This window comes from Oncorhynchus mykiss, chromosome 11 (assembly GCF_013265735.2).
Source record: "Oncorhynchus mykiss isolate Arlee chromosome 11, USDA_OmykA_1.1, whole genome shotgun sequence".
Taxonomy (NCBI): Eukaryota; Metazoa; Chordata; class Actinopteri; order Salmoniformes; family Salmonidae; genus Oncorhynchus; species Oncorhynchus mykiss.
In genome coordinates, this window is record NC_048575.1 from 60813229 (window position 1) to 60832665 (window position 19437).

Consider the following 19437-nt stretch of genomic DNA (forward strand, 5'->3'; position numbering starts at 1 on the left):
GTATTAAAGTATACTTGTCAGCTTACATTAAATGTCATTAATATTATATTTTTGGGGCGGTTTGAATATACAATGTCACCAAGTGCAAAACTTGAGGTTAACAGAACAAAATATATCATTCAAGAGTGAAGCAGAGAGGATGAGTGCTCACAAAGCAGGGTTTAGGGGTCAGAGGGATATCTCACACAGCACATTTTAAGCAGGGAGTCAAGCTGCCTAATCAGAACCTCAAAGCCTCTTCTGTGGTTGTAGAATGATTAGAAAACTAAGATCTGTTGTTCAGCTAGGTCCTGTCCAGGGCGTTTACATGTGGCTTGCTGTCGCAGTAAGCCACACCTAACACCCTGGACCAAAGCTATTGTTCTCCCCTCTGCTGACACAGCTGGCTGGAGTGAGGAGGTCCATGGTCTGATTGGACCACAGTGATGATTCATGCCATGTTAAAGGACTGCAGGTTTGTTGCTGGTTGTGTGTCAGTGATACAGTAGGGACAGAAATGATTGGCACCCTTGATAAAGATTACAATTACAATTAAAATACTGAGCTATATTGTATAATCAAAAAAAGGGAAATTATATTATAATAGTAATTAGGTGGGTGCTTATATGTGTCATATTTCACACATGTACAAATGTAATAATAATATATATGTTTTTATCTAAAAAAGATATGGGTCAAAAGCATTGACACCCGTTTTCAACATCTTACCCTGCGAGTATTAAGGCATTGAGACTTTTTCTAAAATGTTTTATCTGATTGGAGGCTACATGGGGAGGGATCTTAGGCCATTCCTCCATATATAATCTTTCCAGATCCTGCATATCATTCATATTTTCTTATGGACTGCTCCCTTCAATTCAAACCACAGGTTATCAATGAGATTTAAATCAATCAATTGTGGTCATTTATCCATTTTGTTAATCTCATAAAGCCTTTTAGAAAAAGGCTCAGTGCCATTATCCTCGCAAGGTGAGGTATTGAAAACAGGGGTATCCCAAGCATCGTCTGGAGTGGTGTAAAGCTCACCGCCATTGGACTCAGTGGAAACGTTCTCTGGAGTGATGAATCACACTTCGCCATCTGGCAGTCCAACTGGTGAATCTAGGTTTGGCGGATGACAGGAGAACACTACCTGCCCCAATGCATAGTGCCAACTGTAACATTTGGTGGAGGAGGAATAATGGTCTGGGGCTGTTTTTCCATAGTTCAGGCTAGTACCAGTGAAAGGAAATCTTAACGCTACAGCATAAAATGACACTAGACGATTCTGTGCTTCCAACTTGGTGGCAACAGTTTGGGGAAGGCCCTTTCCTGTTTCAGCATGACAATGTCCCCGTGCACAAAGCAACGTCCATGCAGAATGGTTTGTTGAGATCGGTGTGGAAGAACTTGACTGGCCTGCACAGAGCCCTGACCTCAAACCCCATCGAACACATTTGGGATGAATTGGAACGCCGCCTGCTAGCCAGGCCTAATCGGCCAACATCAGTGCTTGACCTCAATAATGCCCGTGGCTGTCCCCGCAGAAATGTTCCAACATCTCGTGGAAAGCCTTCCCAGAAGAGTGGAGGCTGTTATAACAGCAAAGGGGGGAACCAACTCAACTCCATATTAACGCACATGATTTGGGAATGAGATGTTCAACGAGCAAAATTGGCCCTAACCCCAGTTTAAAGAGGATGGTTGGCACACACCAAAGGGGGGAGGGGGGTGATTTATACACATACTCATAGAAAGAAAACAACCCTGTCCCTTTTCTCCCCTCATACATACCTTCCTCTAAGATTAGTACTTGGAGGAAAAATGTCTTGTCAGTTCCATTAAAGATATGTTATTTTCTACAATAATTTTAATACTTAGCTTTTACATGATACAAATAAATCCAAAAATGTAATTATCTATAGTCAGTCAGTTCATCTAGAGAGGAGTGAGATTATCAGAACATCACATTGCACTGGAATTATGGGTGGAGTACTTTTTATGGTAACACTTTACTTAAGCGTGACATGCAGCCTTCATATGCATGATGTAAAGAGTTGTAATGCCCTTTATAAAATGCTTTTCTAAGCCTTAAGCAGCACCTAAGTAAAGTGCTACCTTTTTGGTAGTCAAGTACGTACTGATACGTACTGGTATACAACCTTCTGGAGACATGCACTAAACACACAGGAGAGGAATTATCATCCTGCATTGTTGTAAATGTATTATAGGACATGTCAAGTCTAAGGCCAAGTAAAAAGAAATGACCTGAAAATAACATATATAAAAGTTATGATCCAGACATGATCAAACAGGATCTGATTCTTTAGAAACACACATGTTAAATGCAGTCTGCCCCTTCAACAGGAGGATCCAGCAGCTCAAACCCAGATCCTTCAGTGTGGTTTTAGGAAAATGGAAAACCAGTCTTCCCTATGGTTCTCCCATAGAGTTGGGTAGAGGGCTCACTTGGATAGTATTCAATGTTGCTGCCCATGTGGTCACAGGACGAGAAATTTCAGAGATAGAAATGCACTAGAGAGCTCATCTCCAATGGGTTCTCCAGTCCTCTTCATGTCAGCTGGGACAGGTTTGGTTCTTCAAGGAGCACTTCTCTGTCACACTCTTGACACACACACACCCAGAGGCAGGCGCCATCTGTCCGAGGAGGTGACTCAATGGTTTTGTGAGGCTCAGACACAAAGAATTCTGGGAGAGAGCAGTGGCTGCATGTCCTTTTTCATGTTGCTTTCATTACATTTTAGTAACTTATAAATAACGCTCTGTGTATGTATAAAGACTTTATAGCCCTCTCTGTGTGTTTATAAAGCCTTTAAAACTCTGTGGTTATTCAATATTTATATCTCTGTGTTTTCACTGACTTACTCCTTTCAGCTCCTAATAAAGCAAAGGGCCTCGTTGGTGCATCTCCATGGAATTCATGTGTTGTTATGAAGCCTTTATACCGGTCTCTGTGTTTATAAAGCCTTTGTTATTGCTGTGGCTGCTCAAAGGCCACACCCAGTTTGTCGTAGATCTCCTTTAGCAGCAGCAGAGCAGTGTCCTCAGACTCCCTACACACACAGGAGAGACAAAAGAGTGACTTACTTGTGTGTATGTACTGACATGAATAGTGCATTTGGAAAGTATTCAGACCCCTTCCCCTTTTACACATTTTGTTACGTTACAGCCTTATTCTACAATTGATTAAATAAATAAAATATATCATCAATCTACACACAATACCCAATAATGACAATTATCATTTTTTCAAATAAATTAAAAAATATTTTATTTACATTAGTATTCAGACCATTTGCTATGAGACTCGAAATTGAGCTCAGGTGCATCCTGTTTCGATTGATCATCCTTGAGATGTTTCTACATCTTGATTGGAAGACACCTGTGGTCAATTCAATTGTTTGGACATGATTTGGAAAGGTACACTTGTCTATATAAAGGTCCCACTGTTGACAGTGAATGTCAGAGCAAAAACCAAGCCATAAGGTCAAAGGAATTGTCCGTAGAGCTCAGAGACTGGATTGGGTCGAGGCCCAGATCTGGGGAAGGGTACCAAACTATTTCTGCAGCATTGAAGGTCCCCAAGAACACAGTGGCCTCCATTATTCTTTCTAGAGCTGGCCGCCAGGCCAAACTGAGCAATCGGGGGAGAAGGGCCTTGGTCAGGAAGGTGATAACCATCTCTGCAGCAATCCACCAATCAGACCTTTATGGTAGTGGCCAGACGGAAGCCACTCGTCAGTAAAAAAAAGGCACATGACAGCCCGCTGGGAGTTTGCCAAAATGCACCTAAAGACTGTCAGACAATGAGAAACAAGATTCTCTGGTGAAACCAAGACTGAACTCTTTGGCCTGAATGCCAAGCATCACATCTGGAGGAATCCTGGCACCATCCCTACGGTGAAGCATGGTGGTGGCAGCATCATGCTGTTGGGATATTTTTCAGCGGCAGGGACTGGGACACTAGTCAGGATCGAAGGAAAGATGAACGGTGCAAAGTACAGAGAGATCCTTGATGAAAACCTGCTCCAGAGTGCTCAGGACCTCAGACTGGGTCGACGGTTCACCTTCCAGCAGGACAACGACCCTAAGCACACGCCCAATACAATGCAGGAGTGGCCCAGTCAAAGCCCAGACTTGAACCCGATGTAACATCTCTGGAGAGACCTGAAAACAGCTGTGCAGCGACACTCCCCACCCAACCTGACAGAGCTTGAGAGGTTCTGCAGAGAACAATGGGAGAAACTCCCCAAATACAGGTGTGCCAAGCTTGTAGCGTCACAGCCAAGAAGACTTGAGGCTGTAATCGCTGCCAAAGGTGCTTCAACATAGTACTGAGTAAAGGGTCAGAATATTTATGTATTTTTTATAAATTAGCAAAAATTTCAATAAATCTTTTTTTTGCTTTGTCATTATGAGGTATTGTGCGTAGATTGATAAGGGAAAAAATATATATACCTTTTAGAATAAGGCTGTTACGTAACAAAATGTGGAACATGTCAAGGGGTCATTGGCGTCAGCTAATGGGGATCCTAATAAATCCCAAAAATCTAAAGGTATTAGCATTACACACACACAAGGACACGCACACACACACACAGGTACTGACCAGTAGCAGAGGTGGGACTGGATGGCAAACAGATATTCGTTGAAACTCTCAATTGGCGCCTCCTGCAGTACATAGTCTATCCTCCGCCCTCCATTCAGCATCCCCACCTTCACCTGACGCCCCTTGTCCTCTGCCGACCCTGGAGACTCCACCTCTTCATGCACACCTGCAGGGTCAGAGATGGACCAATCACACAGAGGCAGACGGACTCCTATGTCCAGTCCAGAAACAACTCCTAGCCCTTACTTGCCATTTGCAGATATGAAAGGACTGGAAAATAAAATCATAAATGATGCCGGCTCCACCTAGACTTCTAATTAATAGGATTAGTGAAGTTTCTGCCATTTTGCACATACAAATCTGCAGATGATGAAGCTACCTGGGAATGACAAGTGTTTCTGGGCCAGGTAAGTGACTCCTGTTTGAAGGAAAGATATCGAAGGGGAGGGGAGATTGCTAGAAATTGTGGAGAGAAAGTTAGCGAGTGGAGTGAGAGTTCAGTGGGCGACGGGAGTTAGAGAGTTGAGTGTGCATAGGGAGTGAACGAGTAGAGTTTGCGAGAGGAGTTAGTGAGTGGGGTTAAAGAAAAAAAAATCTGAGCTTCAGGAAGCAGCAGCCACAAGTCAGGCAGTCTATCAATGCTCTGGGAGAGGCCATGTGCATGGGGGAGGGGCCAGGTGCATGGGAGAGGGGACAGGTGCATGGGGGAGGGGCCAGGTGCATGGGGGAAGGGGCTCAGAGATAACAGGGCAACAGGTGAGATATGCTAAGAAGAGAGTGTTTAAAAGGCTTGATATGCTGAGAGAAGAGGGAGGATAATAACACACTACTGAAGAGCGTGAGCTGTGAGACACTGCATCAACAGAACACATCCAAGGTAAGATGGATACTTTCCTGAAGACAGTTAATGCTATTGATTTAACCACACTATGTCTAGTTTCATTATCTAGTTTTAAAATCAGTCAATAGATATCACTGAAATACTCTTGTAACTAGTCTGTCAGAAAATACTGCTTTAGCTAGTAGTAGCCTTAAAATAAATGCTTTGAGGCCCATATCAGGCTTCAATTTCCAGGTAGCTAAGGGACTCTATGCCTAGAGGACAATTTCAACTCTAAATATTAGGCTATTTCATCCAAGTTCAAGACAAAATATGAGGCCAAATGTCAGGCCATTGTTGCTACAAAAAGTTATATTACCATATCTGTGAGTGCACACAGGCGGCTATGTCTCTCTCTCTGACAGAGGGGGGCGCTGTAAGGAGTATTCTCTGTGTACAGAGTTCTGGGCTGCAGCTGACAGTCAGACCACCCATACAGTAGATCATTCTGGCCTCCATATCTCCTGGCTTCTTACCTTGGAAGTAATGTAAGTGAAGGGCTTTGGGCCACTCCAGAATTTTAGTCCACAAATCAGCCTTACTCTTTTCCCTCACAGCAGCGCAGGCTGCTGCAGGGGCTAGGGTCAGGGGTTAGGGGTCAGGGGTCAGGGTAAAGGAAAGAACACCAGAACAGCAGAGAGGAGGGGAAAGGGAACATGCAGGAGGAGACAAGGTTAGACATGTCAGCAAAAACACTCTCACACGCTTCAAACATGCTGAGGACTGGAAGTTAACAGTTATGTTAAAAGCCTTAAAACTTGGGGTATTAGCCTACGCAGAGCAGTAATGCACTGACTCTGTGTGTGTGCATATGTGTTACTCTCTGTCTCTTGCAAGGATCTCTCTGCTGTAGTTTCTCCATCCTCGACAGGGGGCAGTGCAGCGACAGGCATTCGGACCAGAGACTGCCAGGCAGTACGAAACGAGCCGAGAACGTTATTCTTCAGATCAGTACTCATCCGCGTCAGACTCTCTTTCAACTCTAGAGAACACACACGTGCACACACACTCCAAATATTATTATATTTCATGTCATAAGGCTTTTCAACACCACAACACATTACAGACACAAAGATGAATTCTTTAACAGACGTATTGATAGAAAAATAGGTTGATATCCGTACCCAGGTGCATCCTCTTGCGGCCCTTGTGATGTGGGATCAGCATGGGCTCTAGGTCTGACTCAGACACAATCATGGGCTCGATCCGATAGGCCACAGGGTCAAACTTTAGAGGGAGAGAGAGAACAAGCCATGTCCCAATAAATCGGATGTGTGCACGTGTGTGGGTGTTATATTATACAAATCTCAGGCAGGCAGGAATGGTGTGTATGTGTGTGCTTACAGGGTGGTATATGTTATAGAAGTTCTTGCAGGTGGGAAAGGTGTAGTTTGGGTCGATGCGTTTGAGTCCACGGACAGTCAGGAACATTCCGATGGGAGAACCGAACGCAAAGAAGGTCTGAGGATGGAATGCCAGCTGGGGGTAGTTAATGGACACCTGGAGAGAAGACAGGGAGGGAGGGAAAGTGAGCGAGAGAGAGAGTTGGGGGGGGTTTATAAATCACGTGTATATTCAGCCCAGAGAAAACCAAGACAATAGGCTTGAACAGCCCAATAGAAATCGATCCCATGCAAAATGTCAACATTAAGTGATAATACATGGGTCAATACAGTGAAAAATAACGACCCAATAACATTCACACACACATACATACATTCAACATGGGTGCAAAATGTTCATGCATCACAACAAGCCAGCAAACATTGATGGCAACACAAGGTCTGGGTACCCTCACAGCAGATAGCAGGAAACCATGGAGATGAGGACTCACACAGGCATGAACAGTGGATGTGTTCATGTACATACAGTATGTATCCTGGTAACAGTGAGAGTCCTATATGGAAGGAAGGGTGGAGGTGGAATGAGAGATTTGTCTGACTCATATGAGGACAGTAGAATAGATCTTTGAGAGGGCCTGACAGACTAGATGACTGGTCACATTGGTGTTGAGGTTAGGGGCGGGGCTCGAGTTCTTTCTAAGGATACATTCTAATGCTTTCTATGAGGATAGGAGCATAAGAGGAAATGGAAGAGGAAAGAGAAGAGAACTAGTGTTGGGAAGCACAACCAACAGCATGTCCTGTATAGAGAGACAGTGTGACAGACCTGTCCCTTGGCTATGCCCCCGTTGGTCTGTCCAGGCAGGCAGAGGGAGACAAGCAGGAGGGCTAGTTATACCTCACAGTCACTTTTACTACTACAACTACTACTACTACAACTACTACAACTGCTGCTACAACTACTACCCCTGCTGCTACTACTACTACTACTGCTGCTGCTACTACTACCGCTGCTGCTACTGCTACTACTACTGCTGCTGCTACTGCTACTACTACTACTGCTACAACTACTACCGCTGCTGCTACTACTACTACTACTACTGCTGCTGCTACTACTACCGCTGCTGCTACTGCTACTACTACTACTACTACTACTACTACTGCTGCTGCTGCTACTACCGCTGCTGCTACTGCTACTACTACTGCTGCTGCTACTGCTACTACTACTACTGCTACAACTACTACCGCTGCTGCTACTACTACTACTACTACTGCTGCTGCTACTACTACCGCTGCTGCTACTGCTACTACTACTACTACTACTACTACTACTGATGCTGCTACTACTACCGCTGCTGCTACTGCTACTACTACTACTACTGCTGCTACTACTACTACTACTACTACTGCTGCTACTTCTACTACTACTACTACTACTGCTGCTACTACTGCTACTACTGCTACTACTACTACTACTACTACTACTACTGATGCTGCTACTACTACCGCTGCTGCTACTGCTGCTACTACTACTACTGCTGCTACTACTACTACTGCTGCTACTACTGCTACTACTACAGCTGCTGCTGCTACTACGACAGCTACTACTGCTGCTACTACTACTACTGCTGCTACTACTACTACTGCTGCTACTGCTACTACTACTACTACTGCTGCTGCTACTACGACAGCTACTACTGCTGCTACTACTACTACTGCTGCTACTACTACTACTGCTGCTACTACTACTACTGCTGCTACTGCTACTACTACAGCTGCTGCTGCTACTACGACAGCTACTACTGCTGCTACAACTACAACCGCTGCTGCTACTACTACTACTGCTGCAACTACAGCTGCTACACCTACTGCTGCTACAACTACTGCTGCAACTACTGCTGCTGCAACTACTACTACTACTACTGCTGCTACTACTGCTGCTACACCTACTGCTGCTACAACTACTGCTGCAACTACTGCTGCTGCAACTACTACTACTACTACTGCTGCTACTACTACTACAACTACTGCTGCAACTACTACAACCGCTGCTACAACTACTGCTGCTACAACTACTGCTACAACTACTGCTGCAATTACTGCTGCTGCAACTACTACTACTACTACTGCTGCTACTACTACTACAACTACTGCTGCAACTACTACAACCGCTGCTACTACTACTGCTGCTGCTACAACTACTACAACTACAGCTGCTGCTACAACTACTGCTGCTACAACTACTATTACAACTACTACTGCTGATACCACTACACCTACTACTACTGCTACAACTACTACTGCTGCAACTACTATTACAACTACTACTGCTGATACCACTACAACTACTACTACAACTACTACTGCTGCAACTACTATTACAACTACTACTGCTGATACCACTAGAACTACTACTACTGCTACAACTACTACAACTACTACTGCTGATACCACAACTACTACTACAACTACTACTGCTGATACCACTAGAACTACTACTACTGCTACAACTACTACTGCTGATACCACTACAACTACTACTGCTGCTACAACTACTGCTGCTACAACAACTACTGTTGCTGCTGCTACAACTACTGCTGCTACAACTACTGTTGCTGCTGCTACAACTACTGCTGCTACAGCTACTACAACTGCTATTGCTGCTGCTACAGCTACTACAACTACTGCTGCTGCTACAACTACTACAACAACTACTGTTGCTGCTGCTACAACTACTGCTGCTACAGCTACTACAACTGCTATTGCTGCTGCTACAGCTACTACAACTACTGCTGCTGCTACAACTACTACTGCTACAACTACTACTGCAACAACTACTACTACAACTACTACTACAACTATTACTGCTGATACCACTACAACTACTACTACTGCTGCGACAGCTACTACAACTACTACTGCTGCGACAGCTACTACAACTACTACTGCTGCTACAACTACTGCTGCTACAACTACTACAACTACTACTACAACTACTGCTGCTACAACTACTACTACAACTACTGCTGCTACAGCTACTACAACTACTACTGCTACAACTACTACTGCTGCTACAACTACTACTACAACTACTGCTGCTACAACTACTACTACAACTACTGCTGCTACAGCTACTACAACTACTACTGCTACAACTACTACTGCTGCTACAACTACTACTGCAACAACTACTACTACAACTACTACTACAACTATTACTGCTGATACCACTACAACTACTACTACTGCTGCGACAGCTACTACAACTACTACTGCTGCTACAACTACTGCTGCTACAACTACTACAACTACTACTACAACTACTGCTGCTACAACTACTACTACAACTACTGCTGCTACAGCTACTACAACTACTACTGCTACAACTACTACTGCTGCTACAACTACTACTACAACTACTGCTGCTACAGCTACTACAACTACTACTGCTGATACCACTAGAACTACTACTACAACTATTACTGCTGATACCACTAGAACTACTACTACAACTATTACTGCTGATACCACTACAACTACTACTACAACTATTACTGCTGATACCACTAGAACTACTACTACAACTATTACTGCTGATACCACTACAACTACTACTACTGCTGCGACAGCTACTACAACTACTACTGCTGCTACAACTACTACTGCAACTACTGCTGCTACAACTACTACTGCTGCTGCAACTACTGCTGCTACAGCTACTGCTCCTACAGCTACTACAACTACTGCTGCTGCAACTACTGCTGCTACAACTACTACTGCTGCTGCAACTACTGCTGCTACAGCTACTGCTCCTACAGCTACTACAACTACTGCTGCTACAACGACTACTACAACTACTGCTGCAACTACTGCTGCTGCAACTACTGCTGCTACAATAACTACTGATGCTGCTGCTACAACTACTGTTGCTACAGCTACTACAACTGCTATTGCTGCTGCTACAACTACTACAACAACTACAGCTGCTGCAACTACTGCTGCTACAGCTACTACAACTGCTATTGCTGCTGCTACAGCTACTACAACTACTGCTGCTGCTACAACTACTACTGCTACAACTACTACTGCAACAACTACTACTACAACTACTACTACAACTATTACTGCTGATACCACTACAACTACTACTACTGCTGCGACAGCTACTACAACTACTACAACTACTACAACTACTACTACAACTACTGCTGCTACAACTACTACTACAACTACTGCTGCTACAGCTACTACAACTACTACTGCTACAACTACTACTGCTGCTACAACTACTACTACAACTACTGCTGCTACAGCTACTACAACTACTACTGCTGATACCACTAGAACTACTACTACAACTATTACTGCTGATACCACTAGAACTACTACTACAACTATTACTGCTGATACCACTACAACTACTACTACAACTATTACTGCTGATACCACTAGAACTACTACTACAACTATTACTGCTGATACCACTACAACTACTACTACTGCTGCGACAGCTACTACAACTACTACTGCTGCTACAACTACTACTGCAACTACTGCTGCTACAACTACTACTGCTGCTGCAACTACTGCTGCTACAGCTACTGCTCCTACAGCTACTACAACTACTGCTGCTGCAACTACTGCTGCTACAACTACTACTGCTGCTGCAACTACTGCTGCTACAGCTACTGCTCCTACAGCTACTACAACTACTGCTGCTACAACGACTACTACAACTACTGCTGCAACTACTGCTGCTGCAACTACTGCTGCTACAATAACTACTGATGCTGCTGCTACAACTACTGTTGCTACAGCTACTACAACTGCTATTGCTGCTGCTACAACTACTACAACAACTACAGCTGCTGCAACTACTGCTGCTACAGCTACTACAACTGCTATTGCTGCTGCTACAGCTACTACAACTACTGCTGCTGCTACAACTACTACTGCTACAACTACTACTGCAACAACTACTACTACAACTACTACTACAACTATTACTGCTGATACCACTACAACTACTACTACTGCTGCGACAGCTACTACAACTACTACAACTACTACTACAACTACTGCTGCTACAACTACTACTACAACTACTGCTGCTACAGCTACTACAACTACTACTGCTACAACTACTACTGCTGCTACAACTACTACTACAACTACTGCTGCTACAGCTACTACAACTACTACTGCTGATACCACTAGAACTACTACTACAACTATTACTGCTGATACCACTAGAACTACTACTACAACTATTACTGCTGATACCACTACAACTACTACTACAACTATTACTGCTGATACCACTAGAACTACTACTACAACTATTACTGCTGATACCACTACAACTACTACTACTGCTGCGACAGCTACTACAACTACTACTGCTGCTACAACTACTACTGCTGCTGCAACTACTGCTGCTACAACTACTACTGCTGCTGCAACTACTGCTGCTACAGCTACTGCTCCTACAGCTACTACAACTACTGCTGCTGCTACAACTACTACTGCTACAACTACTACTGCAACAACTACTACTACAACTACTACAACTACTACTGCTGCTGCTACAACTACTACTGCTACAACTACTGCTGCTGCAACTACTACTACTGCTGCTACAACTACTGCTGCTACAACTACTGCTGCTACAACTACTGCTGCAACTACTGCTGCTGCAACTACTACTGCTGCTGCTACAACTACTACTGCTGCTACAACTACTGCTGCAACTACTGCTGCTGCAACTACTGCTACTGCAACTACTGCTACTGCAACAACTGCTGCTGCAACTACTGCTGCTACAACTACTGCTACAACTACTGCTGCAACTACTGCTACAACTACTGCTGCTGCAACTACTGCTGCTACAACTACTACTACTGCTACTGCAACTACTGCTGCTACAACTACTGCTGCTACAGCTACTACAACTACTACTGCTGCTGCTACAACTACTACTGCTACAACTACTACAACTACTACTGCTGATACCACAACTACTACTACAACTACTACTGCTGATACCAATACAACTACTACTACTACTGCTACAACTACTACTGCTGATACCACTAGAACTACTACTACTGCTGCTACAACTACTACAACTACTACTGCTGATACCACAACTACTACTACAACTACTACTGCTGATACCAATACAACTACTACTACTGCTACAACTACTACTGCTGATACCACTAGAACTACTGCTACAACTACTACTGCTGCTACAACTACTACTACTACTACTACTGCTGCTACAACTACTACTACAACTACTGCTGATACCACTAGAACTACTACTACAACTACTACTGCTGCTACAACTACTGCTGCTACAACTACTACAACTACTACTGCTGATACCACTAGAACTACTACTGCTGCTACAACTACTACTACTACTACTGTTACAACTACTACTGCTGATACCACTAGAACTACCACTACAACTACTACTGCTGCTACAACTACTACTACTACTACTGCTGCTACAACTACTACAACTACTACTGCTGATACCACTAGAACTGCTACTACAACTACTACTGCTGCTACAACTACTGCTGCTACAACTACTACAACTACTACTGCTGATACCACTAGAACTACTACTACAACTACTACTGCTGATACCACTACAACTACTACTACAACTACTACTGCTGATACCACTAGAACTACTACTACAACTACTACTGCTGATACCACTAGAACTACTACTACAACTACTACTGCTGATACCACTACTACAACTACTGCTGCTACAACTACTACTACAACTACTGCTGCTACAACTACTACTACAACTACTACTGCTGCAACTACTGCTACAACAACTACTGCTGATACCACTAGAACTACTGCTACAACTACTACTGCTGCTACAACTACTACTGCTACTGCTGCTACAACTACTACTACAACTACTGCTGATACCACTAGAACTACTACTACAACTACTACTGCTGCTACAACTACTACTACTACTGCTGCTACAACTACTACAACTACTACTGCTGATACCACTAGAACTACTACTACAACTACTACTGCTGCTACAACTACTGCTGCTACAACTACTACAACTACTACTGCTGATACCACTAGAACTACTACTACAACTACTACTGCTGATACCACTACAACTACTACTACTGCTACAACTACTACTACAACTACTACTGCTGCTACAACTACTACTACAACTACTACTGCTGATACCACTACAACTACTACTACTGCTACAACTACTACTACAACTACTGCTGCTATAACTACTGCTGCAGCAACTACTGCTGCAGCAACTACTGCTGCTACAACTACTGCTACAACTACTGCTGCCTCAACTACTGCTGCTACAACTACTGCTGCTGCTACAACTACTACAACTACTACTGCTGCTGCTACAACTACTACAACTACTACTGCTGCTGCTACAACTACTGCTGCTACAACTACTGCTGCTATAACTACTGCTGCCTCAACTACTGCTGCTACAACTACTGCTGCTGCTACAACTACTACAACTACTACTGCTGCTGCTACAACTACTACAACTACTACTGCTGCTGCTACAACTACTGCTGCTACAACTACTGCTGCTATAACTACTGCTGACTCAACTACTGCTGCTACAACTACTGCTGCTGCTACAACTACTACAACTACTACTGCTGCTGCTACAACTACTACAACTACTACTGCTGCTGCTACAACTACTACTGCTACAACTACTACTACAACTACTACTGCTACAACTACTACTACAACTACTGCTGCTACAACTACTACTACAACTACTGCTGCTACAACTGCTGCAACTACTACTGCTGCTACAACTACTACTGCTGCTACAACTGCTGCAACTACTACTGCTGCTGCTACAACTACTACTACTGCTGCTGCTACAACTACTACTACAACTACTGCTGCTACAACTACTGCTGCTACAACTACTGCTGCTGCTACAACTACTACTGCTGCTGCTACAACTACTACAACAACTACTGCTGCTACAACTACTGCTGCTACAACTACTGCTGCTGCTACAACTACTACTGCTACAACTACTACTACTGCTGCTGCTACAACTACTACTACAACTACAGCTGCTACCACTACTGCTGCAACTACTGCTGCTACAACTACTGCTGCTACAACTACTGATGCTACAACTACTGCTGCTACAGCTACTACAACTACTACTGCTGCTGCTGCTACAACTACTACTGCTGCTGCTACAACTACTACTGCTACAACTACTACAACTACTACTGCTGCTGCTACAACTACTGCAACTACTACTACAACTACTGCTGCTACAACTACTGCTGCTACAACTGCTGTTACTGCAACTACTGCTGCTACAACTACCACTACTGCAGCAACTACTGCTGCTACAACTACTGCTGCAACTACTGCTGCTGCAACTACTACTACTGCTACAACTACTACTACTGCAACTACTGCTGCTACAACTACTGCTGCTACAACTACTGATGCTACAACTACTGCTGCTACAACTACTGATGCTACAACTACTACTGCTGCTGCTGCTACAACTACTACTGCTGCTGCTGCTACAACTACAACAACTACTACTGATGCTGCTACAACTACTGCAACTACTACTACAACTACTGCTGCTACAACTACTGCTGCTACAACTGCTGCTACTGCAACTACTGCTGCTACAACTACTACTACAACTACTACTGCTGCTGCTACAACTACTACTACAACTACTACTACTGCTACAACTAGTACAACTGCTGCTGCAACTACTGCTGCTACAACTACTGCTGCTACAGCTACTACAACTACTACTGCTGCTGCTTCAACTACTGTTGCTACGACTACTACTGCTGTTACAACTACTGCTGCTACAGCTACTACAACTACTCCTGCTGCTACTACAACTACTGCTGCTGCTACAACTACTGCCGCTACAACTACTGCTGTTACAGCTACTACAACTACTACTGCTGCTACTACAACTACTGCTGCTACAACTACTGCTGCTAGAGCTACTACTACAACTACTGCTGCTACAACTACTACTGCTGCCGCTACAACTACTACTGCTGCTACAACTACTGCTGCCGCTACAACTACTACTGCTGCTACAACTACTGCTGCTACAACTACTACTGCTACAACTACTGCCGCTACAACTACTACTGCTGCTACAACTACTGCTGCTACAGCTACTACTGCTACAACTACTACTGCTACAACTACTGCCGCTACAACTACTACTGCTGCTACAACTACTGCTGCTACAACTACTGCTGCTACAACTACTGTTGCTACAACTACTGCTGCTACAACTACTACTGCTACAACTACTACTGCTACAACTACTGCCGCTACAACTACTACTGCTGCTACAACTATTGCTGCTACAACTACTGCTGCTACAACTACTGCTGCTACAACTACTGCCGCTACAACTACTACTGCTGCTACAGCTACTACTGCTACAACTACTACTGCTACAACTACTGCCGCTACAACTACTACTGCTGCTACAACTACTGCTGCTACAACTACTACTGCTACAACTACTACTGCTGCTACAACTACTACTGCTGCTACAACTACTGCCGCTACAACTACTACTGCTGCTACAACTACTGCTGCTACAACTACTACTGCTGCTACAACTACTGCCGCTACAACTACTACTGCTGCTACAACTACTGCTGCTACAACTACTACTGCTGCTACAACTACTGCCGCTACAACTACTACTGCTGCTACAACTACTGCTGCTACAGCTACTACAACTACTACTGCTGATACAACTACTGCTGCTACAGCTACTGCTGCTACTGCTACAGCTGCTACTACTGCTGCTACTACTACTACTACAGTGTACTGCTGCTGCTACTACTGCTGCTACTACTGCTACTACAGTCTACTGCTGCTGCTACTACTGCTGCTACTACTACAGTCTACTGCTGCTGCTACTACTGCTGCTACTACTACAGTCTACTGCTGCTGCTACTACTACTACTGCTACTACTACTACAGTCTACTGCTGCTGCTGCTACTACTACTGCTGCTACTACTACAGTCTACTGCTGCTGCTACTACTGCTGCTACTACTACAGTCTACTGCTGCTGCTACTACTGCTGCTACTACTACAGTCTACTGCTGCTGCTACTACTACTACTGCTACTACTACAGTCTACTGCTGCTGCTGCTACTACTGCTGCTACTACTACAGTCTACTGCTGCTGCTACTACTACTACTACTACTGCTACTATTACAACTACTACTACGACAACAACTACTACTAAAGCGACTACTACTACGTCGACTACTACTACGGCGACTACTGCTGCTACGACTGCTGCTACGACTACTACTACGGTGACTACTACTACGGCGACTACTGCTGCTACGACTACTACTACGGTGACTACTACTACGGCGACTACTGCTGCTACGACTACTACTACGGTGACTACTACTACGGCGACTACTGCTGCTACAACTACTACTAGTGGTGTTACGACTATTACTACTACTAGTACTATTGCGACGACTGCTGCTGATCCGACGACGACGACTGCTGCTGCGATGACGACTACTACTATGACTACTACTAATGCTGCTACTACTACTACTGCTGCTACAACTACTACTACTACTACTACTACTACTACTACTACAGCTCACACCAATCAGTCAGGGCAGCAGAGGTGATGATACATTGAGAGCAGTGTTTCAAGAGTAGAAAGTTAGTTGTCACTGAGTTAGTTGTCTCCGAGTTACCACTGATTTAGTTACCACTGAGTAAGTTACTGCCAAATTATGACTGAGTTAGTTATCAATTAAGTCACCACAGAGTTAGTTACCACAAAGTACCACTTGCACGCAACCCCAGGTAGGGGGTATGTGTCTTTGTGTGTGTGTGTTACCTGTCCAATGCCCACGTCGAAGTATTCGTAGTCAACGGCGCTGGTTATGGACTGGGCTCTGAGAAACTGCTGTCGGCGTGCTGACGCCTCTGAAGACTGGTTGCCAAAGCTAACCGTGGGAGAGGGGGAATCTTCGGAGGGGTCTGGAAGGGCCTGCAGCCCGGGGGCCAAAAGCACCGTTCCCTGCCGACCCTCCTACACACACACACAAATATGTGACAGAAGGAACAATAAATGAGAATGTTAAATATCTGACGTTTGCAGCTGAGACTCCACTGCATGAAAGCGCGCGCACACACACATACAGTACTTTGTGACCTTATGAACCCTGACCTGTAGGAAGTGTCTCTTCCGTATGAAGCTCAGGATCTTCTTCCTCGGTCCCAGAGGGATTCCGAGCTCTGTCAGGTCAGTTTCGTCACACATAGCCTGAGGGAAGACTGGGAGATTAGCGCACGCAGACAGACAGGCAGGCAGGCACGCACTCACACAGTCTCACCAATGAGTCAAGGTCTAGGTCCACGCTCTGTAGTGTAGCCAGGTGCTCCTGGAGGCCCATTTTGCATAGAGCCTGCTCCAACGCATCACAGGTCAGAGGGCAGGGGTCACGGTTACGACCCTACCGGCCAGACGAGGGGTGTTATCATGTTATAGAACATAAATATAATGGGATAGTCATTACATTCATACACTGTGATGTCTATAGCATTAACAAAGTGACATCTAGACCTTAATTGCACTTTACAGCAGGATGTATATCACTAAGACGCCTACAGTTCCCCCTAATATTGAGAAGACATGAGCTATGTAGTACATTTACCACAACAGAACAGCACTGCTGTGAGATTATGTCACGAGAATTTTCAATCCCAATGATTATAACTAACAATTATTTAAGCGTTGACCAATCCCCGAGGTTTGTAAGACTCTGGGTTTAATAATAATTAGGCTAAGACTCAGCTTCAGCAAAAGGTCCGTAAAGTTTATTCAGAGAACATTCTAAAGTCCAAAATGCAAAGACATGTCATTTTATAACTCCTATCCACCAACTACTAACATGCACACACACAGACACACACAGTAGGTGGGCTGTATCTTTCCCAACAGTCCACATTCCTCATTTATCACTACCAAGCTGGCAGTTCCATGCCGTTCCCTCCCTCCCTAGATTAGAGGGACCTTGGAAGGAGCCTCTTTCCTGTTGTCCTTTGTTCTTTCAACTCTCACACCACTACACAGCAACACAATGGTCCAGTCACACATATTATGGAATTATGACTACTAACACATTTCATACAATTCTATGATTTCAGGGTGGAATCCTTTAGTCATTACTTTAAACATATAAATTCCCTTATCAGATTATAAAAGATCTCTGGTACCTGGAGTTTAGCTTGAGGTGTGTGTCAGGTATGTAATAATACTGAGTCTCTGTCATGGCAAAGACCTGGTTACCTCATCTCTGTCTGCCTCTCCTGATCCTGTCTTCTGATTGGTCAGCAGATCAAACAGGATCAGCGAGCCTGTAGGGGCATCCGAGGTCATTCAATAAAAGGTCACAGGTCAAGATAGGCCAATCCTGTATAAGATGTACGATTCCTACAGGTGGTGTTTCTAGACACTTGCATCATTTGAATGAATTCTAATT

At 44.3% G+C, this 19437-nt stretch overlaps 1 protein-coding gene across 11 annotated transcripts in view; it reads right to left on the reverse strand.

Moving 5' to 3' along the window:
• Positions 1-1834: 1834 nt before the first annotated feature.
• The window catches only part of LOC110536142 (phospholipase DDHD2), a 28629-nt gene continuing 11026 nt past the window's right edge, over positions 1835-19437 (reverse strand). For 7 of the 11 annotated variants that reach the window (XM_036936001.1, XM_036935999.1, XM_036936000.1 and 4 more), the window contains 11 exons: positions 19245-19312; positions 18289-18408; positions 18123-18218; positions 17790-17984; positions 7659-7685; positions 6834-6989; positions 6614-6716; positions 6310-6471; positions 5966-6067; positions 4610-4775; positions 1835-3053 (listed from right to left, as the gene is read on the reverse strand). In XM_036936001.1, the coding sequence (XP_036791896.1) occupies positions 2972-3053; positions 4610-4775; positions 5966-6067; positions 6310-6471; positions 6614-6716; positions 6834-6989; positions 7659-7685; positions 17790-17984; positions 18123-18218; positions 18289-18408; positions 19245-19312 (1277 nt within the window). In that variant the 3' untranslated portion in view covers positions 1835-2971. Of the gene's footprint in view, positions 3054-4609; positions 4776-4988; positions 6472-6613; positions 6717-6833; positions 6990-7658; positions 7686-17789; positions 17985-18122; positions 18219-18288; positions 18409-19244; positions 19313-19437 lie in introns of those variants that run through there. The other 4 variants (XM_036936005.1, XM_036936006.1, XR_005034693.1 and 1 more) reach the window with 4 other exon arrangements.